Below are 25,852 nucleotides of genomic sequence, written 5' to 3'. Positions count from 1 at the left end.
GTGTCAACCTGCGCTTTGTGACAACTAATCTAATGCAATTTGACTGTCTCAGTAAATGGGTTATGCAAGACCAGTGTCTGGGGAATGGAGGGGGCAGCAGGGGGGACAGAGGGGTGTAATGAATTCAGCAGAGGTGGCAGAGCTGTGAGGCCCTGACAGATCTCAGGAGACACAATGCCGGTCACTGATTAGCCAGACGTCAGGCTTTGGAAGAGGAGGACAAGACTTCTGGAGGAATGTGGCTGCTTGTCGATGGTCAGGGGAATATAGCCAGCCCATGTCTGGGACTGAGCTCTGGGACTGGGGTCTGCGATTGGGCAGACTGGACTTCCTTTAGGGCCCATGCTAGGAATGTCTCACACTGGAGCCGCTCTGTCATTGGTTCAATGACTGAGAGCGCTCCTCTGTGATTGGTCGACTGGCAGGGCTGCAGGGAGGGCGAGACGGGGTGAATGCCATTGTTGTGTTCTGTTTTTGTTTCCAGTGTTAGCTGTAATTTGCGGCTTTTCCCCAACTGGATTCTGTAATTTTCATTACAGTTGTTTTTTTTAGCACACTGAAGAAAATGACAGTGAATTATCTAAATTGAATCGTTGGACATTTCAGTCTAAAAATACGACTTTTACTTTGCTTTATAATGCACAGGTTTTCTTGCAATTTGGAAAACGCATAAAAAATTACTTTCAAATAAGTCAATAAATAGTTTTGGTGATGTTTTGTCACATTCTCTCTCCCTTTGTCTTAACCAAACAATTTCTCAATCCCACCCATCCTTGGAAGTGAAGTTGCTGATCCTGTCTGTGTAATTCATATTCAATTCAAATCAAACTTCATTTGTCACATGCACCGAATACAACAAGTGTAGACTTTACCGTGAAATGCTTACTTACAAGCACTTAACCAACAGTAGACGAGTTTACCAAGTAGACTAAAATAAAAAAAGTAGTAATAAAAAGTAACACAATAACAATAACGAGGCTATATACAGGGGACACCAGAACCGAGTCAGTGTGCGGGGGTACAGGCCAGTTGAGGTTATCTGTACATGTAGGTGGGGGTGAAGTGACAATGCATAGATAACAAACAAACAGCGAGTAGCAGCAGGGTACAAAAGAGATGGGATCGTCAATGTAAATTGTCCTGTGGTGATTTTATAAAATGTTCAGCAGTCTTATGGCTTTATGGCTTTGGGGTAAAAGCTGCCTTTTGGTCCTAGACTTGGTGCTCCGGTACCGTTTCCCATGCGGTAGCAGAGAAAACAGTCTATAACTTGGCTGACTGGAATCTCTGACCATTTTATGTGCTTTCCTCTGACACCGCCTATTATATAGGTCCTGGATGGCAGGAAGCTTGGCCCCAGTGATGTACTGGGCCGTTCGCACTACCCTCTGTAGCGCCATATGGTCAGATGCCGAGCAGTTGCCATACCAGGCGGTGATGCAACCGGTCAGGATGCTCTCGATGGTGCAGCTGTAAAACCATTTGAGGATCTGGTGGTCCATGCCCTCTTCACGACTGTCTTGGTATGTTTGGACTATGATAGTTTGTTGGTGATGTGGACACCAACGAAGTTGAAATTCTCAACCCGCCACACTACAGCCCCGTCAATGTTAATGGGGGCTAGTTCGGCACGCCTTTTCCTGTAGTCCACGATCCGCTCCTTTGTCCTGCTCACATTGAGGGAGATGTTGTTGTCCTGGCACCACACTGCCAGTTCTCTGACCTCCTCCCTACAGGCCGTCTCATATTTGTCGGTGATCAGGCCTACCACTGTTGTGTTGTCAGCAAACTTAATGATGGTGTTGGAGTCGTGTTTGGCTACGCAGTCGTGGGTGAACAGGGAATACAGGAGGGTACTAAGTACACACCCCTTGAGGGTCCCAGTGTTAAGGATCAGCGTGGCAGATGTGGTGTTGCCTACTCTTAACACCTGGGTGCGTCCCTTCTGGAAGTCCAGGATCCAGTTGCAGAGGGAGGTGTTTAGTCCCAGTCCTTAGCTTAGTGATGAGCTTCGTGGGCACTATGGTGTTGAACGCTGAGCTGTAGTCATAGGTGTTCCTTTTGTCCAGGTGAGAAAGGGCAGTGTGGAGTGCAATTGAGATGGCTTCATCTGTTGATCTGTTGGGGCAGTATGCAAATTGGAGTGAGTCTAGGGTGTCCGGGTGGATGCTGTTGATGTGAGCCATGACCAGCCTTTCAAAGCACTTCATGGCTACCGACGTGAGTGCCACGGGGCAGTAATCATTTAGGCAGGTTAACTTCACTTCCTTGGGCACAAGGACTATGGTGGTCTGCTTGAAACATGTAGGTATTACAGACTCGGTCAGGGAGAGGTTGAAAATGTCAGTGAAGACACTTGACAGTTGGTCCGTGCATGCTTTGAGAACACGTCCTGGTAATCCGTCTGGCCCAGCTGTGAATGTGAATGTTAGAGTCATCAAAGGAAAGCATTAGAGTCATCAAGGACAGCTGGTGCTCTCGTGCATGCTTCAGTGTTAATTGCCTCGAAGCGAGCATAAAAGGCATTTAGCTCGTCTGGTAGGCTGGCGTCACTGGGAAGCTCGCGTCTGAGTTTCCCTTTCCGTAACAGTTTTCAAGCCCTGCCACATCCGATGAGCATCAGAGCCGGTGTAATAGGAATCAATCTTAATCCTGTATTGATGTTTTGCTTGTTAGATGGTTCGTCTGAGGGCATAGCGGGATTTCTTATAAGCGTTTGGATTAGTCTCCCGCTCCCTGAAAACGGCAGCTCAAGCATTTAGCTCGATGCGGATGTTGCCTGTAATCCATGGCTTCTGGTTTGGATATGTACGTACAGTCACTGTGGGGACAACATCATCGATGCACTTATTGATGAAGCCGATGACTGAGGTGGTGTACTCCTCAATGCCACTGGATGAATCCCAGAACATATTCCAGTCTGTGCTTGCAAAACAGTCCTGTAGTGTAGCATCCCCGTCATCTGGCCACTTCCGTATTGAGAGAGTCACTGGTACTTCCTGCTTTAGTTTTTGCTTGTAAGCAGGAATCAGGAGGATAGTATTGTGGTCAGATTTGCCAAATGGAGTGCGGGGGAGAGCTTTGTATGCATCTCTGTGTGTGGATTAAAGGTGGTCTAGGATTCTTTTTCCCCCTTTGGTTGCACATGTGACATGCTGGTAAAAATTTGCATTACACTCCCTGGCCACCAGGGAAAGCATTTTCTTTGCTTATGGCCTTATAGAGTTGGTTGAGAGCGGTCTTAGTGCCAGCTTCATTCTGTGGTGGTAAATAGACGGCTACGAATAATACAGATGAGAACTCTCTTTGTTGATAGTGTGGTCTACAGCTTATCATAAGGTACTCTACCTCAGGTGAGCAATACCTCGAGACGTCTTTAATATTAGACATCGCGCACTAGCTGTAATTGACAAATACACACACACCCTCACCTCACCAGAGGTAGCGTCTGTTCTGCCAGTGCATAGAAAATCCCACTAGCTCTATATTGTCTGTATCTTCGTTCAGCCACATCTCGGTGAAACATAAGATGTTAGATGTTACAGTTTTTAATGTCCCGTTGGTAGAATAATCTTAATTGTAGGTCATGAATTTTATTTTCCAATGATTGCAAGTTTGCAAGAAGAAAGGATGGCAGTGGGAGTTTACTCGCTAGCCTCCGGATTCTCAGAAGGCTGCCCGATCTGCAGCCCCTTTTCTGGCCTCTTTTCTTCACTCAAAAGGCGTCGATCTGGGCCTGTTCCAGTGAAAGCAGGATATACTTCTCCTCGGACTCGTTAAAGGAAAACATTTCTTCCAATCCACGGTGAGTAATCGCTTTTCTGATGTCCAAAAGTTATTTTCGGTCATAAGAAATGGTAGCAGCAACATTATGTACACAGTAATTTAAAAAATACGTTTACACAAAATGCAAAAAAAAAAAAAAAGCACAATCGGTTGGGAGAACGTAAAATGTCAGCCATGATCTTCGGCGCCAGGATACTATGAGCAACAACAGCACTATAGTCTTCAAAAGGGAGCCAAGCCACCATCTGTGGCCTTCCACTAAGGATGTGAAAGTCGCTGGGAGTAGTAACTGAATACCTGGAAGTAGTTGTTTCCCTTGCTCTGCAAGGCTTTTGTGGAGCGATAGATAACGATGCTTCGAAGGTGACTGTTGTCGATGTATGCAGAGGGTCCCTGGTTCAAGCCCAGGTTGGGGCGAGTAGAAGGACAGAAACAATGCTGTTACACCTCCTCCCTTCCCTCCACTCCCTCCCTCCACCACAAACCCTCTCCATCTCTCTCCCTCCCTGTACCACCAACCTTGTCTATCTCACTCCCTCCCTCTACCACTGACCCTCTCTATCTATCCCTCTCCCTCCCTCTACCACCAACCTTCTCTATCTCTCCCTCTACCACCAATCTTCTTTATCTCTCTCCCTCCCTCTACCACCAACCTTCTCTATCTCTCTCCCTCCCTCTCTATATCTGCTTTGGGTCTCCCAACCAACAGTGCCAGGTCCTGGGGGTTAGTAATAACTTCTCCCAGGGACAAAAGAAAAGCAGTCTGTCTCATTGTGTCTGTCTGTGGCCCCTGACCTCTGTGGTGCCTGCCTAGTACCTACCTCTGGGCCGCAGTAAGGTCTTCCATTGACTATCTCCGGTGATGCATAGAGTGGGCTGCCACAGAAAGTCTGCAGCAGTTTGTCCTTGTGGTAGAGGTTGGACAGTCCAAAGTCAGCAATCTGGCAGGAGACAGGGACACATCAAGGTTTGGTAAAACATCATAACAAATGTCATTAAAAGTATCATGACATTAACATGGTTACAGATTCTAAAAAAGAAAGTTGTCTAGTAGTGCCTCTATATCTAAATAGCACTCAAAGTTACAGACTGTTTCACAATTACAGATTCAAAGGTTACAATGTATGGACAAGAGTCTGTAGAGTTGAATAAAAGTGACTATTTCTTACCTTAATGTTACAGTTTTCATCCAGCAGCACATTTTCCAGTTTCAAATCCCTGTGCACCACCCCATTCTGTAAAAGACAAACAGTCCATCCGTTGGCTCTAGAAGAAAAATCACCAGACCGATTGCCGGGCTGCACAGTAGGGGAGCGTTCATTCGCTGTTCGTTCATTCGCTTGATGGCGGTGAGGTGAGACCAAACTCCAGTGTTGTTCTCAGGGGATATAGTTAGAGTGGGCCAATTGGTCTAGTAGGTTTAATTGCCCTGCCTGGCCCTCTATCGTCTGTGTGTTGACATCTGTGGAGATTTTCCCTCTAACTCACCTCACATAAACAAGAGCCTATAATGATGGACCAGGATAATTTAGTGCCAGTCAAAAGTTTGGACACACCTACTCATTCAAGTTTTTTTTTCAATTTTGACTATTTTCTACATTGTAGAATAATAATGAAGACATCAGAACTATGAAATAAAATATGGAATGTAATCATTATTCGTAGCCGTTAAACAAATCTAAATATATTTTATATTTGAGATTATTCAAAGTAGCCATCCTTTCCCTTTATGCCAGCTTTGCACACTCTTGACATTCTCTCAACCAGCTTCATGAGGTAGTCACTTGGAATGCATTTCAATGAACAGGGGTGCCTGGTTCAAAGTTAATTTGTGGAATTTCTTTCCTTCTTAATGCGTTTGAGCCAATCAGTTGTGTTGTGACAAGGTAGACGTGGTATACAGAAGATAGCCGTATTTGGTAAAAGACCAAGCAAGAACAGCTCAAATAAGCAAAGAGAAATGACAGTACATCATTATTTTAAGACATCAAGGTCAGTCAATCCAGAAAATGTCAAGAACTTTGAACGTTTCTTCAAGTGCAGTCGCAAAAACCATCATGCACTATGATGAAATTGGCTCTCATGAGGACTGCCACAGGAAAGGAAGACCAAGAGTTACCTCTGCTGCAGACGATAAGAGGATGAGTTCAATTGAATTAACTGCACCTCAGATTGCAGCCCGAATAAATGCTTCACAGAGTTCAAGTAGCAGACATCTCAACATCAACTGTTCAGAGGAGACTGCATGAATCAGGCCTTCATGGTCGAATTGCTGCAAAAAAGCACTAAAGGACACCAATAAGAAGAGACTTGATTGGGCCAAGAAAAAAAGCAATGGACATTAGACCAGTGAAAATCGGTCTTTTGGTCTGATGAGTCCACATTTGAGATTTTTGGTTCCAACCGTGGTGTCTTTGTGAGACGCAGAGTAGGTGAACGTATGATCTCCGCATGTGTGGCTCCCACCATGAAGCATGGAGGAGGAGGTGTGATAGTGTGGGGGTGCTTTGCTGATGACACTGGACACTTTTTCAACAGGACAATGACCCAAAACACAGCTCCAGGCTGTGTAAGGGCTATTTGACCAAGGAGAGTGATGGAGTGCTGCATCAGATGACCTGGCCTCCACAATCACCCGACCTCAACCCAAATGAGATGGATTGGGATGAGTTGGACTGCAGAGTGAAGGAAAAGCAGCCAACAAGTGTTCAGCACATGTGGGAACTCATTCAAGACTGTTGGAAAATAATTCCTCATGAAGCTGGTTGAGAGAATGCCAAGACTGTGCAAAGCTGTCATCAATGCAAAAAGTGGCTACATTGAAGAATCTAAAATATAAAATCTATTTTGATTTATTTAATACTTTTTTAGTTACTACATGATTCCATATGTGTTATTTCATAGTTCTGATGTCTGTTATTCTACAATGTCTAAAATTGTTAAAAATTAAGAAAAACCCTTGAATGAGTTGGTGTGTCCAAACGTTTGATTGGTACTGTATCTTCTCACAAAAAAAGCAACTATGTTGTTTAGTGGCACTTTCAATGCATGCATTAACATGTGGTATACACACAGCAACAGGAAACACAAGCAGCCATTTCAGGTCTGGAAGTGGGGTGACTTCACTACAGCTGTAACCGCCGGGCCTACACTGTACTGTGCGTCTCCAATTGGTTAGGATGTGATAGGGAACACATGTTCACATGCTTATAAATGGAGGTTATAAAATGAGGTGGGTCTAATCAGCACTCTCACAGTACACCTGCTTCCTATGTCAGTCAACCACACTATATCACCCCACTACCCTACACCATGGTACTCCACCCCTCAGTGCGGTTGCCCCTAGAGGCTCATCCCTACGCGCTGGCTGTGTGTCTGGTGCTCCCCCTTATGCTGGGACGATGACATCATCCCATCCCAGCTGTAGAGATGATGACTAGTGGGGAGCCCACCCAAACATCCCCCATCCCTGGGAGACCATGGTTTAATGAGGGAGAAGAGAGGGGTGGGCTAGGATCCATGTTATGGGTGGGGGGGGGGAGGGGGGGGGGGTCCTGGGGGAGCTATGAGGGGATCCAGGGATATGGAGTCATGACAACAGATGAGCAGGGACTGTGTGCACGATGGACAACACTGGTTTGTGTTAAGTCCCTTACAGTCCTCCTTAACACCAAGAGGCCACTAAAAGCATAGCTCATACTGCAGACTTCTTCTCTATGTGAAGAATATATACAGTTATAGTCATAAGGTTACAATATTTTGCGCTGCATCTGATTAGCAGAAATGTGTGGGTGTGTTTTTCGTGCACGTGTGCACGTTTCTCTGGAGAATTTTACCTTGTGACAGTGGTGCACGGCAGAGACTATCTGCCTGAAGAAGTGTCGCGTCTCTCTCTCGCTCAGGCGCCGGCGCTCACTGATATAGTCATACAGCTCACCCTTACTTGCATACTCCATCACGATCACGATCTTGTCCTTGTTCTCAAACACTGGAGGAGAATGGACACACAGATAGGATGGACAAACAATTAGTGTGGACAAACAGTTAGCGTGGACAAACAGTTCGCAACCATTTGTTTCACAGCAGAGGTTTCATCATAAACCATTCAGGAAGAGAAACAACTAATTTCAGTGTTTCAGTGGACAGTATTATGTTGAATAAATGAGAAGAGTACCCCTCCCAGTTTCAGAGCCAACTGGCTGTATTCACGCTCTCTGCACTGCTTCTATGATTACATTACATCACCAATCCCACCTCATGTGTCTGGCTTGAGTCTTAGCAACACAACTAGGAGGGAGGGGGTGGGGGGTGTTTTAGTAACACCCAACCCCTTGGAGAGGAGAAGGCGAAGAGAGAAGCGAGAGGGAGGGAGAGAGCGAGGGAAAAGAAGAGAAGAGAAAAGCATGGTTGACAGAAGGTCCATAGTGTCATCCTGACCTGGACAGTAAATCAACATCTCATCATGTCACTAACTTTCACCAGTCTCATTTAAATTACAGGTTGTAATGCAGCAAAATAGGGAAAACGTCAAGGGGGATGAATACTTTTGCAAGGCACTGTATGTTGATATGCTTCAGTTTGCTGCCATATGACTGTTTTCACATTTGTCTCCAGCGATCATAAGGTAAAATAATTCAAACAATTGTCATTTATATTTAAAATTCCCAAATCCAAACGTCTTACTCATTTAGCTAGCTCTTATCAATAGCTCTTATTAAATTGTAAATTACAGTGCATGGAGAATGGTGTTATTTCTATCAGAACAAAGAAAGTAGTTTCTGTTTCACTTGGAACCGACCGTTCGTTGGATCTTATTCATTGTTTCATCGTGCATAAAAGTGGTGGAATTACGAGGGAATTAAGTTAAGGTCAGAATCTGTAGACACACCTCTGCCCCACCTTCCTTCTGTTATCTCCACCCCAAAATAATAGCTGGCTGAAACATTTATTACTTCATGCCTAAGTTCAAGGTCAGAGTACGCATAGAGAGAAAAGTGCATCAAAATTGAATTAAGTTCCATTTACGCGTGCATTACTTGGATAAGAGATAGGAACGAACACCTCATAGACTAGACACAGGACAACCAGTCCTGTAATGTTCCACTATCTAGCTAGCCTCCAATGTATCATTTCGCCTACTGCCAGGGCATGTTGCTGACCCATCAGCAGTGCATCATATGGGGGATGAGAACTGTTAGTCAGGCGGAGAGAGAGGGGATGATGACACAACCATCGGCCATGTTCTTCTTATTGTCAGTGTATTTTCCCACACTACATGGGGCTCCAGGGGTGAAGGCCTAGTCAACTCTCTGCACCCATGAGTGAGCACCTCCACAGGCCCACCCATCCCCTCTCCTCTCCTCCCACCCTCCCCTCCCTTTCAGAGAATAATTCTGTGGTAAAAACATGTTGATGTTGATTGATGGCAACCCTCCCTGATTGTGACTGCTCCGCTGGGCAGGGCATGCAGCACGGGAACCGGGCCAGCCGACCTGGGGGTTGGTTCTGATTGCCAGACGGAGCCGTGACCCAGGATGACCCTTCCAGCGATCTGTGGTGGGGGTCCGTTTGAGAGCCCAGTGTGGGCACTCGTTACCTCTGACCCCTGCCCCTCGTGCCACCCTCCCCCATGATTCACTGGGGTAATTACCTGGCTTACATAATGGGGTGCCCTCTCTGTCCATCACTCATTCGGTCTTTGTTCAATAGGCCAGCAGGCCTCAGATCACACCAATTAGCACCCATTGTCTCAATGCCCTGCTCTGCTATCCAGTGGGTCCACTAGGCTAGGCCTCTGAGCTGTTAACATGGGGAGGGGGTTGCTAATCACTGTCTTAGCAGAGTTAGATAGAGGACAATGAAGTTATTAAGAAGCAGCTTTTATGTAAAAAAAAAAGTATTACTATATTTTAACATAAAAGCTAAAAAAAAAAAACACCCTGATAGTGTGTTAATGTCTGAATTGAGGTCTTTAATATTAACATTTAGGAGCCATTTATGCCTTTTCCTACGTACCTTACCTGATTCAGTTGCGTAATGCGCTCTGCAGGTGTGGCTACCTTGCACGCACTGAATAAATGGCATTAAATTGCTGAAACCCCTCCCATTTACTGGCCAACATATTTTCTTGTGGAGTTTTCATTCAATGGGGTTTTCAGTCCATTTATCTTAAGACATCCCTTTAAATACGGTGTACATTTTAGTTTGAATTTTGTCAGACTCACTAGAATACAATGCCTGCAAAAGTATTCATCCCCCTTGACGTTTTTCCTATTTTGTTGCATTACAACCTGAAATTTAAATTGATTTTTAATTTGGGTTCCATGTAATGGACATACACAAAATAGTCCAAATTGGTGAAGTGAAACTTAAAAAATAACTTGTTTCCAAATATTCTAAAAAATAAAAAATGGAAAAGTGGTGCGTGCATATGTGTTTGCTATGAAGGTGCGGCAGGGTAGCCTAGTGGTTAGATCCCCGAGCTGACAAGGCACAAATCTGTCGTTCTGCCCCTGAACAGGCAGTTAACCCACTGTTCCTAGGCCGTCATTGTAAATAAGAATTTGTTCATAACTGACTAGCCTAGTTAAATAAAGGTACAAAATAAAATAAAAAATGAAGCCCCTAAATAAGATCTGGTGCAAACAATTACCTTCAGAAGTCACATAATTAGTTAAATAAAGTTCACCTGTGTGCAATAAAAGTGTCACATGATCTCAGTGTATATACACCTGTTCTGAAAGGCCCCAGAGTCTGCAACACCACCAAGCAAGCAGAGGAGCTCTCCAAACAGGTCAGGGACAAGTTGTGGAGAAGTACAGATTAGGGTTGGGTTATAAAAAAATATCCAAAACTTTGAACATCCCACGGAACATTATTAATTCCAATTATAAAAAAATTGAAAATATTGGGCCCCACAACAAACCTGCCAAGATAGGGCCACCTACCAAAACTCACAGACCAGGCAAGGAGGGCATTAATCAGAGAGGCAACAAAGAGACCAAAGATAACCCTGAAGGAGCTGCAAAGCTCCAAAGCTGAGATTAGAGTATCTGTCCATAGGACCACTTTAAGCTATACACTCCACAGAGCTGGGTAGTATGGAAGAGTGGCCAGAAAAAAAGCCATTGCTTTAAGAAAAAACGGCATGTGGGAGACTCCCCAAACATATGGAAGAAGGTACTCTGGTCAGATGAGACTAAAATTGAGCTTTTTGGCCATCAAGGAAAACGCTATGTATGGTGCAAACCCAACACCTCAGCATCATGCTGTGGGGATGTTTTTCACCGGCAGGGACTGGGAAACTGGTCAGAATTGAAGAAATGATGGATGGCACTAAATACAGGGAAATTCTTGAGGGAAACCTGTTTCAGTCTTCAAGAGATTTGAGACTGGGACAGAGGTTCACCTTCCAGCAGGACAATGACCCTAAGCATACTGCTAAAGCAACACTCAAGTGGTTTAATGGGAAAATTTAAATATCTTGGAATATCTTGGAACCTCAATCCAATTGAGAATCTGTAGTATGACTTAAAGATTGCTGTACACCAGCGGATCCCGTCCAACTAGAAGGAGCTGGAGCAGTTTTGGCTTGAAGAATGGGCAAAAAATCCCAGTGGCTAGATGTGCCAAGCTTATTGAGACATGCCCCAGCTGTAATTGCTGCTAAAGGTGGCTCTACAAAGTATTGACTTTGGGGGGGTGAATAGTTCTGAACGCTCAAGTTATTTCTTGTTTGTTTCACAATAAAACATATTTTGCATCTTCAAAGTGGTAAGCATGTTGTGTAAATCAAATGATACAACCCCCCCCAAAATCTATTTTAATTCCAGATTGAAATGCAACAAAATAGAAAAAATGCCAAGGGGGTGAATACTTTCGACAGCCACTGTATATGGAGAGAACGTTGAGCATATTAGGAATCAATGAAAGAAACCTAAATAGATCCATATTTGTCTCTGTTTCAGCACCAATTTGTAGATAAAAAAATACTCTGATCTTGTAGATTATTTAGGGTTAGGAAAGTTTTTATTAATCATAAAACAGTGTACATAGAATTATAATAGACAGAATAGTGTACAATAGTAGGCTATACTATTGATCGCACTAAGCATGAAACTGCTTGACAGTGTTTAGAGAGAGAAAGCAAATGAAGGTAAACTAAACAATATAATCAAATGGAAAGATAATTTAGGCAATACCAACTGTAGGAACTGACATAAGAGCGTCTGCTAAATGACTTAAATGTAAATGTAATATGTGTGGTTATTAGGTCTACTGACAGTCGATACTGATAGTGGCTAATAAACATCCTCTCAATGTCAACTGCGTTTACTTTCAGCAAACTTAACATGTGTAAATATTTGTATGAACATAACAAGATTCAACAACTGAGACATAAAGTGAACAAGTTACACAGACATGTGACTAACAGAAATTGAATAATGTGTCCCTGAACAAAGGGGGGGTCAAAATTAAAAGTAACCACCAGCTGCATTAAGTACTGTGAGACGCCTAAGACAGCACCTCCTTGCAGCATGCGTAAGGCACGTTCACGCAGATGAGCAGGGACTCGCCACTGCGAGGACAATCAGCTGTCCGTCCTGTCTCCCTGTAGCGCTGTCTTAGGCATTTCACAGTATGGATATTGCAATTTATTGCCCTGGCCACATCTGCAGTCCTCATGCCTCCTTGCAGCATGCCTAAGGCACGTTCACGCAGATGAGCAGGGACCCCGGGCATCTTTCTTTTGATGCTTTCAGAGTCAGTAGAAAGGCCTCTTTAGTGTCCTAAGTTTTAATAACTGTGACCTTAATTGCATACCGTCTGTAAGCCCCACTCTTCCACTAAGGCAGGGTAAGGGGCGGCAGGGTAGCCTAGTGGTTAGAGCGTTGGACTAGTAACCGGAAGGTTGCAAGTTCAAACCCCCGAGCTGACAAGGTACAAACTGGCAGTTAACCCACTGTTCCTAGGCTGTCATTGAACATAAGAATTTGTTCTTAACTGACTTGCCTAGTAAAATAAATAAATAAAAAGTTCCTAGACATTTCTGGGAGGATGGCCCTAGCCCTCGCCCTCCTATCCAACAGGTCCCAGACGTGCTCAATGGGAGCTTGCTGACCATGGCAGAACATTGATTTCAGGAAATCACGCACAGAACGAGCAGTATGGCTGGTGACATTGTCATGCTGAAGGGTCATGTCAGGATGAGCCTGCAGGAAGGGTATCACATCAGGGAGGAGGATGTCTTCCCTGTAACGCACAGAATTGAGATTGCCTGCAATGACAACAAGCTCAGCTTGATGATGCTGTGACACACCGCCCCAGACCATGACGGACCTTCCACCTCCAAATAAATCCCGCTCCAGAGTACAGGCCTCGGTGTAATGACAATAAAAGCGAATCCAACCATCAACCCTGATGAGACAAAACCGCAACTCATTAGTGAAGATCACTTTTTACCAGTCCTTTCTGGTCCAGCGATGGTGGCGACGGTGGGTTTGTGCCCATAAGCGACGTTGTTGCCGGTGATGTTTGGTGAGGACCTGCCTTACAACGGCCCTCAGTCCAGCCTCTCTCAGCCTATTGCAGACAGTCTGAGCACTGATGGATGGGTTCCTGGTGATTGTGCGTTCCTGGTGTAATTCGGGCAGTTGTTGTTGCCATCCTGTACTTGTCTCGCTGGTGTGATGTTAGGATGCACTGATCCTGTGCAGGTGTTGTTACACGTGGTCTGCCACTGCGAGGGCAATCAGCTGTCCTTCCTGTCTCCCTGTAGCGCTGTCTTAGGCGTCTTACAGTACGGACATTGCAATTTATTGCCCTGGCCACATCTGCAGTCCTGCCTCCTTGCAGCATGCCTAAGGCACGTTCACGCAGATGAGCAGGTACCCAGGGCATCATCTTTTGGTGCTTTCAGAGTCAGTAGAAAGGCCTCTTTAGTGTCCTAAGTTTTAATAACTGTGACCTTAATTGCCTACCGTCTGTAAGCTGTTAGTATCTTAACGACCATTCCACAGGTGCATGTTCATTAATTGTTCATGGTTCATTGAACAAGCACTGGAAACAGTGTTTCAACCCTTTACAGTGAAGATTTGGGAAGTTATTTGGATAATTTTGACAAATTATCTTTGAAAGACATGGTCCTGTTTCTTTTTTGCTGAGTTTATTTAACATGATAAAAATAGGAAACTGAGTAAGTTGAGGTCACCTATAATTAAGACATTCGAGAGTGCCTATCCTTGCAAGTTAAAAGGACTTACAATTTTAATTCGGCATAATGGCACAGCATTTCATAAACCTTACTCTGGGAAAGTTGATATGTTGATATGCTTCAGTTTACTGCCCTATGCCTAGTTTCACATTTGTCTCCAGTGATAAGGTAAAATAGATATAAACAAGTGTCATGTATATTTACAATTCCCGTATCCAAACAGTTTACTCATTTACCTCTTATCATGTTGTAAATTACAGTGCATGGAGAATGGTGTTATTTATATGGGGAAAAATTAAGTAGACGCTTTTTCCACTTACATGCTTAAGTTCAAGTTCAGAATACGTGTAGAGAGAAAAGTGCATTAAAAAAGGAATTACATTCTTACTACGAGTGCTTAACTCGGGTCAGAATTCCCCCATTAGTGTTTTGTGTTATATTTTACATGGAGGGATAGTGACAACACTCTTAATGCAGTGCTTTTTCCATTCTAACCAGAAAATGAGTGAGAGGAAGGGTACCCCCTCTAAAATCTATCCTTTCTCAAAGTCCTGTCTTCTCTAAACCAGAGGGGGTCCTCATCCCTGTCATGCCAGGCTTGTTTGACAGCCTATAAGTGTGCTGGGGGCAAATAGCATTACACAATACACTACACAAATAGATGACGTGAATACCATTTAAACTGAATGAACCAAATTGACTTTCAGGAAGACCTCTCTGGAAAATGTTCATTTAAAATCCAGTTATGAGGTTTTGAATTGTGCTGGAAGTGACAAGCAAATGTGCTTTAAATGCTCACAGGCCTGCTGATCGATGCAGAATGGATGCAGAGCAACAAAATCTCAACGTTGCACATCTGGTTTAGCTTTGTTCCACACAAGCAGTTATCTGTTGACACGGGTGTTGCCGGATACACATACTGTATGGGCCTATACATTTGCAACACTTTCTGGGCCGGGGCCAGCCCACAACAGTAACCACTGGTTAAAGAGAAACACCAGAAATCAAGCAACCTCTGCAAAAAATCGACCAGCAATGGTTGGTAGCAGACAGAGGGGCAGGCTGCACTTAACACATAGGAGGGAGCAGCACCCCAACTCCTTATTGGCCAGTTTATAAGATGGAGCAGAACCCCAACTCCTTAAAGGCCAGTTTATAAGAGGGAACAGCACCCCAACTCCTTATAGGCTAGTATGTAAAAGGGAGCAGCACCCCAACTCCTTATAGGCTAGTTTATAAGAAGGCGCAGCACCCCAACTCCTTATAGGCTAGTATGTAAAAGGGAGCAGCACCCCAACTCCTTATAGGCTAGTTTATAAGAAGGCGCAGCACCCCAACTCCTTATAGGCTAGTATGTAAAAGGGAGCAGCACCCCAACTCCTTATAGGCTAGTTTATAGGAGTGTTCTCCTAATCAGCCTTTCAGACACATACAAACTAAGTTGAACCATATCAACCACAACACTCACTGAAGACCGGCAAGTTGCCATGACAAATAGCACCGTTTGACTGTTTGTTGGGTCAATAAAGATTCACAGACTTTGAACCCAATCGAAACAGTGTCATAAGTCAGCCTGTTTAAGTAGTGTTGTTAGATCAACAGTTCTGATGACGTGGGATATAAAAACAGACACTAGATCTGATTTACCGCATCTATGTGCTTTAGGTTCAACTGCCCTTTGAGATGGAGGTTCATTTGTGGGTCAAACTGGTGATGGAAATTGTAAGGTAACCCACCTCCATCAACATCCTCTGTAAATCACACTTCCACTCTCAAACTGAGATGTGGGGTCGAACCAAAAGAGCAGAAATGCAACACACAATATGAGTGAAGCCTTTGACTTTTAGAGGGTTGTCTAGTGCAGGGTTTCCTACATTTTTCACTCAGGTCCCCCTTCCAATATTGGGGAAAATATCGAACCCCCATTGCTCGTGCGCGCAACGTCTTTTTCTATGGGTACAAGCACTGTTCATGACACAAACTGTTCACACGCCTCTTGTTGGCAGAGGTTTCTTGCAATTCTATACATTTGGAAATGTCTAATGCTAATGTGTATTCATGTGATATTTGAGTGACTCAAACATTAAAACAAAATCTATGGGTTAAAAAACCTAGCGAAAAAACGCTAGCTGACATGGGCTAGTTGATCTGGACATTTCTGACAAGTTATAAATAGCTCTCTAAGGTCTGCAATGACTGACATGACAAGAGGAACTGATGATGCACTACCTAATTTAGAAATTGCACCTTGTGCATTCTACTATCACTACTTTCAAGAGTGTGTTGAAAGCCGGACTGAGTTCCTAAAACCATATATAAAATAATAATAATAATTACAGTTTGGGAACAGTTTGGGAACCACTGGTCTAGTGGGACAGATATACTATATGCGGAGGAGGCTTTAGCGTGAGCTAAGGGCCTCTCCTCCCTGTCCATATCTATGGAGTCTGGCTCAGGGTTAGTGGGGTGGGGTTAGCCTCCTCTCTCTCTCCCCCTCTCCTCCCTGTCCATATCTATGGAGTCTGGCTCAGGGTTAGTGGGGTGGGGTTAGCCTCCTCTCTCTCTCCCTCTCTCTCCCCCTCTCCTCCCTGTGCATATCTGTGGAGTCTGGCTCAGGGTTAGTGGGGTGGGGTTAGCCTCCTCTCTCTCTCCCCCTCTCTCCCCCTCTCCTCCCTGTCCATATCTATGGAGTCTGGCTCAGGGTTAGTGGGGTGGGGTTAGCCTCCTCTCTCTCTCCCCCTCTCCTCCCTGTCCATATCTATGGAGTCTGGCTCAGGGTTAGTGGGGTGGGGTTAGCCTTCTCTCTCTCTCCCTCTCTCTCCCCCTCTCCTCCCTGTGCATATCTGTGGAGTCTGGCTCAGGGTTAGTGGGGTGGGGTTAGCCTCCTCTCTCTCTCCCCCTCTCCTCCCTGTCCATATCTATGGAGTCTGGCTCAGGGTTAGTGGGGTGGGGTTAGCCTCCTCTCTCTCTCCCTCTCTCCCCCCCTCTCCTCCCTGTCCATATCTATGGAGTCTGGCTCAGGGTTAGTGGGGTGGGGTTAGCCTCCTCTCTCTCTCCCCTCTCCTCCCTGTCCATATCTATGGAGTCTGGCTCAGGGTTAGTGGGGTGGGGTTAGCCTCCTCTCTCTCTCCCTCTCTCTCCCCCTCTCCTCCCTGTGCATATCTGTGGAGTCTGGCTCAGGGTTAGTGGGGTGGGGTTAGCCTCCTCTCTCTCTCCCTCTCTCCCCCCCCTCTCCTCCCTGTCCATATCTATGGAGTCTGGCTCAGGGTTAGTGGGGTGGGGTTAGCCTCCTCTCTCTCTCCCTCTCTCTCTCTCTCCCCCTCTCCTCCCTGTGCATATCTGTGGAGTCTGGCTCAGGGTTAGTGGGGTGGGGTTAGCCTCCTCTCTCTCTCCCCCTCTCCTCCCTGTGCATATCTGTGGAGTCTGGCTCAGGGTTAGTGGGGTGGGGTTAGCCTCCTCTCTCTCTCCCCCTCTCCTCCCTGTGCATATCTGTGGAGTCTGGCTCAGGGTTAGTGGGGTGGGGTTAGCCTCCTCTTTCTCTCCCTCTCTCTCCCCCTCTCCTCCCTGTCCATAACTGTGGAGTCAGACTCAAGGTTAGCAGGGTAGAGTTAGTCTCCTCTCTCTCCCTCTACTGCCCTCAGCCTCAGTCTGGCTCCCAGCTGGAGATCTCTCTAAGTACCAGCATATGTCTGGCCCTGAGATCAAGACCAGGGAAGACATAAGAAGAGGCCTCTCATGTGGGAGAGAGGCAAACCTCACGGACACCCCCCTGACACACACACACACACACATACACACGTGAACGTGCACACACATACACTCTATGAAAGACATCCAGAAACGCACATGTGCAGCCACACACAGACACACACACAATGGATCCACTCTCTGACTGGGCTCAGACAAAGAAGAAAAGATAAGTAACATCCAAAAGCTGAGGTCCGATCTTATTATGACATCCTCTTGTCATAACATGACAGTCCTACAGCAGGACGAGGCAAGAGAGAGTGAATTGGTGTGTGTGTGTGTGTGTGTGTGTGTGTGTGTGTGTGTGTGTGTGTGTGTGTGTGTGTGTGTGTGCGCGTGCGTGCGTGCGTGCGTGTGTGTGCATGTGTGTGTGTGTGGGGACAGAGACCCACCTTCATTAATAGAGATGATGTGGGGGTGTTTTAGGGATGACATGATCTCTATCTCCCTGCGGATGTGAACCATATCCTGATCATCCTTGATCTTCTCCTTCCGGATGGACTTGATAGCCACCTGAGGACAGAGAGGACAGACATGTGTTCTGGTCAGTTAAAGTGGACTAACAATCACATGGATACAAGTATGACAAAATGACTAGTGGGGTAAGTCAATCAAAATCAGCAATACCTCCAAACTGATTGTGATGATGAACCAACTCAGGTGAGTCAACACACCCACATAGCAAATCACAGACAACGAATCACAGTGATCGCACATCAGCAAACACATTTGGACAGCCAGGGAATGAAGAACACTCTGTTGACCATTGCAAAATGTCTTACATAACATAATCTAAATGACTACTCTCTGAACCTCCTCAACCACATAACCCTCCTCCCCAGAGCCCTATAGTGACCTGCCCACTGTGACCTCTGACCTCTATTCTCCCATTTATCCAGTCCACACAGACAGGAGGGGGTCAATTGACTGAGAGACACCGAGACTCAGTCATCACAGTCATCACAGGCTCTTGCCGTGTAATTTACTGTCTCTTTAGAGGAGAAAATGAAGGTACTCTCTGAGGAAAATCAACTTGGCACGTGGTGCAGTAATGGAGGACTCCTTTGTAGTGTGTTCACCCTGGTATTAACAGACAGCTTGGTCTCTCAAGTCTGTGATGTGTGTGTGTGTGTGTGTGTGTGTGTGTGTGTGTGTGTGTGTGTGTGTGTGTGTGTGTGTGTGTGTGTGTGTGTGTGTGTGTGTGTGTGTGTGTGTGTGTGTGTGTGTGTGTGTGTGTGTGTAGCGGGGCGGGGGCAAATCCCCCTAACCTGACCCCAGTCTTATGGATATATCAGGTAGCACATCAAGAAGAATAGGGGGTTTCTGTGCTGTGGGTTTCCATGGCAACTGCAACTCCTGGCAGTGTATGTGTGTGTCCCAGCAGGGGAATTGGATTGATGAGCGAGCTGAACCTTCTTAACTTGTCCATGAAGACACTACGAGTGTTTCTGGCAAACAGATGGTGTTGATTTACACCATACCTCTCACAAACACTTACACACATCGTACAGTGTGTAGGCCTACATCTACATCAGAGAGCTAATAATATTAATATCATCATATAATATAAACTCCACTAGGGCTGACCCCATTTAGTCCACAGGTCAAATTTAGTGGACTAATCCATTGTGGAGGCCATGGGGATAACACAACAGTATCACCAATAGTACATCTACCGGTAATTACCATCATTTCTAATCTACATTGTTTGTTTACCGTAATTTTGTGTTAATGCATTCAATCTATTATTATTACAGTCTTTCCGTTGTCATTGTCGAAGTGGACATCTTGTTTGCAGAGCGCACAACCCGGGCTACACTTCTGAGAAAAAAGTGATGGTTTATTTCATTCCAATTAAGAATTGTTCAGTAAGGATGTGAAACTGATTACACCTAGAAGTAGGCCTAGGCTACCTGGCCTGTGTGCAATTGTAGGCTTATAAATTGTGCCCATTTGGGGATCTGATAGTTTTTTTGATTGTCCTAACTCAACACCACTAATGAACGGTGGAGATTCTCAAAGTAATTTCTTCTTCACCTCAAACAGCAAGTAAACAAAGTCTGTTTTTACATAATTTCAGAATGGCAATAGTTCCTCAATGTAGCCTATTTGAAAAATATTTCCAGCTCTCTCCCTTTCGATAACCACTCAGCATGAAAGGGGAAAAAAATGTCATGCTCTGATCTGGTGGAAACGACATAAAATAGGCCTACATGATTACTTCGTATGTCTGTCCGGAGCTCACTGGCACAGGAAAATTTGAGGGCCCAGAATACTTTATACAACGTTGCAAGTTTCAGTCTGGACCAAGTTGATAGTTCATACAATGTTTCAAGTTCCTTGCAGACAAGCCATGCGTAGCCAATGTGATATTTTCTAACTGCAGGCTGCAATGTACCTATTTGTTGGCTTTATGTAGGCTATTTTTACATTGTTGGCAATGGCAATAGAAGTTACTTTTAGATTTGTATAATTTTAATTTAGGTTTAGATAAATTTGAACTCCAAATGGAAAAGGTTGCCGACCACTATTACTGACAACTTCGGGAGCGTAATGGCAGAATCTGCAAAGGCCAGCAGCAGCAGGAGGAAGAGTTTAGAGAATAAGTTTATTTCTTCTGGTTAGGCTCTCTTGAGTCATTTGTGTGTCTTAATTATTTAATCACACTGTGCTCAAAGCATCAGACAAGCTCAGTAGCCTACATATAGTTGATTTTATTAAAACGCATAAGGTGTGTCTATATATGGAAAAATATACGTTTTAAAATTTCAACCAGTGGATTGGTCGAAAGAACATACGACTCTTGGTCGACCAATATTTGTTTTAGTCGCAAACAGACCTAGAATTCACTAATACGAAACATTCAGGTTTGAGCCCCATGGATTATTCTTACTACTGTATACTTGTACAGTATATTAATTTAGACAGCCTCTGTTAGCTCGGGAGGACAAAAACTGTCCTTACTAAGAGAAAGGTCCATTACAGTGAAGGCCAGGTCTACTCCAGGGCAAGGCAGGAGTAGAAACCACATACAGTCACTGTTCCAAGCTAATTACGGTGTACCTTAATAAAAATAACCCAGGCCGGAAAAACTCCTCATCCAGAGCATGACTTGATTACATAGAATAAAAACAGACATAGGTATTAACAAGTACAGGCCCTGTTTAGTCTTCACATGCAGAGTGGTCGTCTTTAGTCTGTTAATTATTCACCGGTCTTTATTGTGAGTGTTGTACCTCCATTGTTTTGTGTTTTCCATTACCTCATGGGGTCATCAACAGCAATAGTACTGTATTCACGTCACGCCAATTCCAAAACGAGTAGGACTGTAAGCCCACAGTCTGTCTCCATGTGAAGCAGCACACTGTTTGCACCGCAGGTCACTTTTTTCACATTTGCATTCTTTTTAAAGTAAGAGGGCGTGGTTTAAGTTCCTATAAAAATGCAGTACAGGAGAAGGTAGTCCACCTGGAGACGGTACGGTATCAATTCACAAAGGTCTGACATGACCCTAAAGCAAGTGTCAAACTCATTCCACGGCGTGCTGATTGTCTGCGGTTTTCGCTCCACCCTTGTACTTGATTGATGTAATAAGGTCACTGACTAGTAAGGAACTCCCCTCACCTGGTTGTCTAGGTCATAATTGGAAGGAAAAAACTCAAACCTGCAAACACTCGGCCCTCCATGGAATGAGTTGGACACACCTGCCCTAAAGTAATGGGTACAGTGGTGTGTGTGGGGGGTTGAATTTCTACAGATATGTGGAACGGGATGCACTTTCTCATGGCTGATAGTACAGTAGAGTACAGTATCAACAGACCCTGCTCTTTGACCCTCAAATTAGACTGTTTGTAAACTCATTAGCTTAGAGAGACAGCATCCCAACAATACAGAGAACAGACAAAGAGATCCATCCCTCCATCCACCTAGGCTCATCTTTTATTCCTCGGGATCCTGTTTTGTAGTGGGTCACTAAACATGCAGGCCTGTAGATTAGAGCTGGGCGATATGGACAAAATTCATATAGTGGTAAATTGCCTGAATTGATACGATAATGATAAACAGAACTAGCTCATTTTCCCCCAACATCAGACACCCCCTAACTTCAGATTCTCTCCAGCGGTTGGAAGATTAAATCACCTCGAGTTCAACATTTAAATGGCCTAGAAAATAACGGTACATTTTGCTAGCTGTCCACCAATTTTCATTGCAGTTTATGTAAATGAAGTTAGATTTTGATTGTTTCAAAAAAGTAATATATATACACATTGTGGGACACGCTGTATATTGTAAAATTTTACTGCCGACAGACCACACACACATAATTGAATATCAAACTTTTTACCTAAATTATTCATATTCATGTATATGTTAGTATTAAACTATTATCTACTTTCTCAAAACATAATATTAATCTGTAAAACAAAATAATGAGACATTATTTGGTTACAACACTGAAGAAGGTGTTGGTGGAAAGCCATTTATAATAGTCTACAGGAGGGCGCACCGGGCTACGCAATGAAAAGTTGACAGGCAAGTCATTTCTTTTTACAGGAAGGCTAGCCAACTAGTCAACTATCTAGTAAACACTTTGGATATGAGGTTGGTGTCTCTTTTTTGAACAACATATCTGTAATTGAACAAAATAGTAAGGTGGCAAATAACTGGGGACCGTATGCCGATAATACAGGACGTATTTCTTTTGCTAAACCGCGTATCAAAAAGCTGATAGTAGTAGTATTTCCACTGAAATGTCAGACATGCTAATTGCTAATCCATTAGCTAACATTTTTACGACATTAATAATCCAAAACATTGATGTCTTGATCACAAGATAACACTGTTGAAGGTAATATGTTTCTTAAATGCTGTTGAAAATGCTGATAAATCGGGGTGCTACACTATAATTTTATAACATGAATGTGCACCACAGTTTATTTTGTATTATCCTTTAAACTATTTCTCTAGTATAGGCTACTTATCGTAATGAACGTTATCAGCAAAATGCCGGCGATAAGTGATCAGCAGAGTTGGTGTCGATCATTTTCGGTTTATCGTCCCAGCTCTACTGTGAATCATCCATTTGCCAGCTGGCTGACACAGTATAGTGCAGCCCTTCGCCTGTCTTTAAGTGGTGGGCTATTACTGTCTGTCAAACAGATCGCTGCCCTGCCGGCTTGGCCCAGCCAGCCTCTGCCAGGTACACTCCTCCTGCTAGGCTGTATGCTGTAGTGTGTTTGATGAGAGGCCGCGCTCCGCTCCACTAGAGCCTGACAGCGGCCGGTGTTTTCTCAGACCATTAAAATAGATGAGGTATACATCACAAGTTCCCCCTTTCTCTCTGAAGATCATGTTCATGTGTGTGGATGGAGAAAGAGATAGTGTGTGTGTGTATTAGGGGAGTTGACAATAGCAGGGAGGACCCTATGACTGGTTACGAGAGCAGAGCCATCTCTCAGTGTAGTATGTTTACCACAGAGCCAGAGAGAAGAAGAAAGAATGCTGATAACTGCACGACTACAGTCAATAACAGTGAATCTATGTATTTTTCTCCTCCCAGTTAATCCTCACTGAATCCACTGTTTGGGGTGAGGTAATCTAATGCTTTAAACTCATATTAATGTGACTTTGTAACCCCTTAGGTGAAGCCCACCCCTACCATTATGGTGGAGTTCTCTTTAAACTGCTCTCCCTTCCCTCCATCCTTCCACCTACTCCCTCCTCCTTTCTCCCTGCATTGCCCCTATCTCCCTACCTTCCTACCTCTCCTTACCTCACCAACCAAACCCTCCCTCTTCCCCTTTCTCTCTCCCTCCTTCCTCCCCTCCCTCTGCTTTGGACCCCCACAGGATATTAACTTTCCATCCCTGTCTCATTTCCTGCTGGGGATGGCCTTTCATGTGTCACTGCTCCCTCTGGGCCCTGCTGTCACCACAACCTTTTCACGAACACACAGTACAAACGTGCGCACACCCATACATGCAAGCGCACACACACACACACAACCCTCCGTACTGGCAACATCTACAGCATTACAAATGCACATGAGGACGTGCAAGAGTCAGAATTGCATACACATTTACATTTGAACATCCAAGCTCATGCCCACATACAGTAGTCCAATCAGACCAGACATACAGTAGTCCAATCAGACCAGACATACAGTAGTCCAATCAGAAAAGACATACAGTAGTCCAATCAGACCAGATATACAGTAGTCCAATCAAACCAGACATACAGTAGTCCAATCAGACCAGATATACAGTAGTCCAATCAGACCAGACATACAGCATGAGGACAGACAGTCTGACTTTCCATCCAAACCAAGCAGCCAACACACACAAGAGAAGGGTTTGCAGATCCTATGTCTACAGGCTCCGTCACTTTCACTAACATATATGCTCATGCACCCACACATCTAATCAATCTCTCTTTAATGACAGTCCCTTCCAAGCTTCTCTCTCACACACACACGCACACACAAGCACACACACTCTCTTCTCAATCTCTTTCCCCTTCTGCTCTTCTCATTTAGTCTAGCTGTTAAAGAAGCCAGCACGCCAACCAGGGAAAGTAGAACAGGCAGAGCCAGAGCAGAGGGATTGCATAACGGTCTGTCACCCAGTTTTAATCTCTATCATATGGACACCAGGGGCTCCTTAGGCCAGGGACAGTCCCTTCCATGTAAAGATATTTTACAGCGCTCTCTAAACACCAGGCCAGACACACACACTCTGGGGTCACAGTCTGTCTGTACACTCTCTCTCTCTGTCTCTGTCTGGGTGATGCTTAACCGAATGCACTCAAGTGTTGATTTACAAAGGGCACATGGCCACTTGTACTGCTAATAATGTTGTGACACAATCAATGGAAATGGTTCAGGTTGATTTATTATTAGCTACACACTGTTCCAGGATCAGCTCTGCTACCTGCCATTTGAAGTGGAACCATTAAGGGCTGGAGAACTAAGCTAGGCCAGGCTCACTGATAGAGGAGGACTGCATGGGGATCAGGGAATACCATCACTCCATACATTTCTAGAATGATGTCAGGGCATGTGGAGATGGCAATGACATACAAAGTGGTATTGCAGAGGTTATTAAGGGATATAACATAATAGCCTTAAAAATGTCACAAGATGTGATTAGGCTACTCAAGCAGAACCAAACACACCCTTCATTTTCTAAACATCCAAGCACCCTGTGTGTTTAATGAGTGGAGAAATGTGTTATTAAGTACTGGCTACCATAAAGCACCAGTCACCAGCCAGGCAGGGCATCTGAATGAGCTATTTGAGCTATGGGTTTATGGTGCCCCCACCATGCATGTGTGTGTCAGGAGCGTTGGACATGCAGAACCTACTGAGTTTTCCTTCTGGTATTCTGAATCTGAACACACATATGGAAAGTTCATCTCGTTCTGCCAATGGGGCGCATGAGTAAAATTCTGCAGCACGAGAAAAAATCTGGTCTCCAAGTATGGTGCATGAGGGCAGATGGCGAGCATTCAATGACAAAAAAAAGTCATAGAGAAACATGAAGAACATATTGATAAAAACAGCACCAAGACACAAACAAAAACCAAACAGTTAAGGGACATTGGTCAAAATGACAGGTCATTCAGGACGCTGTTATTTTAACATGCAGTCAAATGAAGAAACATAGTTGTTGTTCTAGGCCAGGTCTCACGTTTGAGTTTGCCAAACGAGGAACCTCTTCAACTTACAGTAATACCTTGCACAATTCCAGCCCATTCAACTTGAGTAGGGGGAAGTATCTTGGAGGACTGTTGGCCGGTTTCAATGGTGCACATGGTTGGGTTAATTTAAGCTGCATCAATAAATCAGTAGCTAATTGAACATCTGCACTTAAGCATCCGGTCGCGAGGCACTGCTGGGGACAGCACGCGTGCTGCAGAGATTCCCAGGCCTCTAGGGCCCTATGAGCACGGGGGAATTCCCAGAGAGGGAAAAATACTCACAAGCCTAGAGCGCAAAAAAAGAAGCTATTTGGGTATTTAGGGCCTCTTTGTTGTAGCTATGTTTTCTATGACTCCGGATTTGGCCTCAACAGTAGCCTGCAGTCTGTAGGCCTAAATTATATGAGC

The 25,852-nt window shown here is 44.6% G+C and overlaps 1 protein-coding gene across 1 annotated transcript in view; it reads right to left on the bottom strand.

Moving 5' to 3' along the window:
* LOC135556545 (NUAK family SNF1-like kinase 1) overlaps positions 1 to 25,852 on the bottom strand; it is a 36,253-nt gene that overhangs the window by 8,960 nt on the left and 1,441 nt on the right. Inside the window, exons 2-5 of the mRNA XM_064989837.1 lie at positions 18,139 to 18,259; positions 7,623 to 7,774; positions 4,956 to 5,021; positions 4,608 to 4,727 (exon numbers count right to left, since the gene is read on the bottom strand). Of these exons, the coding sequence (XP_064845909.1) occupies positions 4,608 to 4,727; positions 4,956 to 5,021; positions 7,623 to 7,774; positions 18,139 to 18,259 (459 nt within the window). The remainder of the gene's footprint in view (positions 1 to 4,607; positions 4,728 to 4,955; positions 5,022 to 7,622; positions 7,775 to 18,138; positions 18,260 to 25,852) is intronic.

The sequence above is a fragment of the Oncorhynchus masou genome, chromosome 15, assembly GCF_036934945.1.
Source record: "Oncorhynchus masou masou isolate Uvic2021 chromosome 15, UVic_Omas_1.1, whole genome shotgun sequence".
Taxonomy (NCBI): domain Eukaryota; kingdom Metazoa; phylum Chordata; class Actinopteri; order Salmoniformes; family Salmonidae; genus Oncorhynchus; species Oncorhynchus masou.
This window is presented reverse-complemented; position numbering and strand designations above follow the sequence as displayed.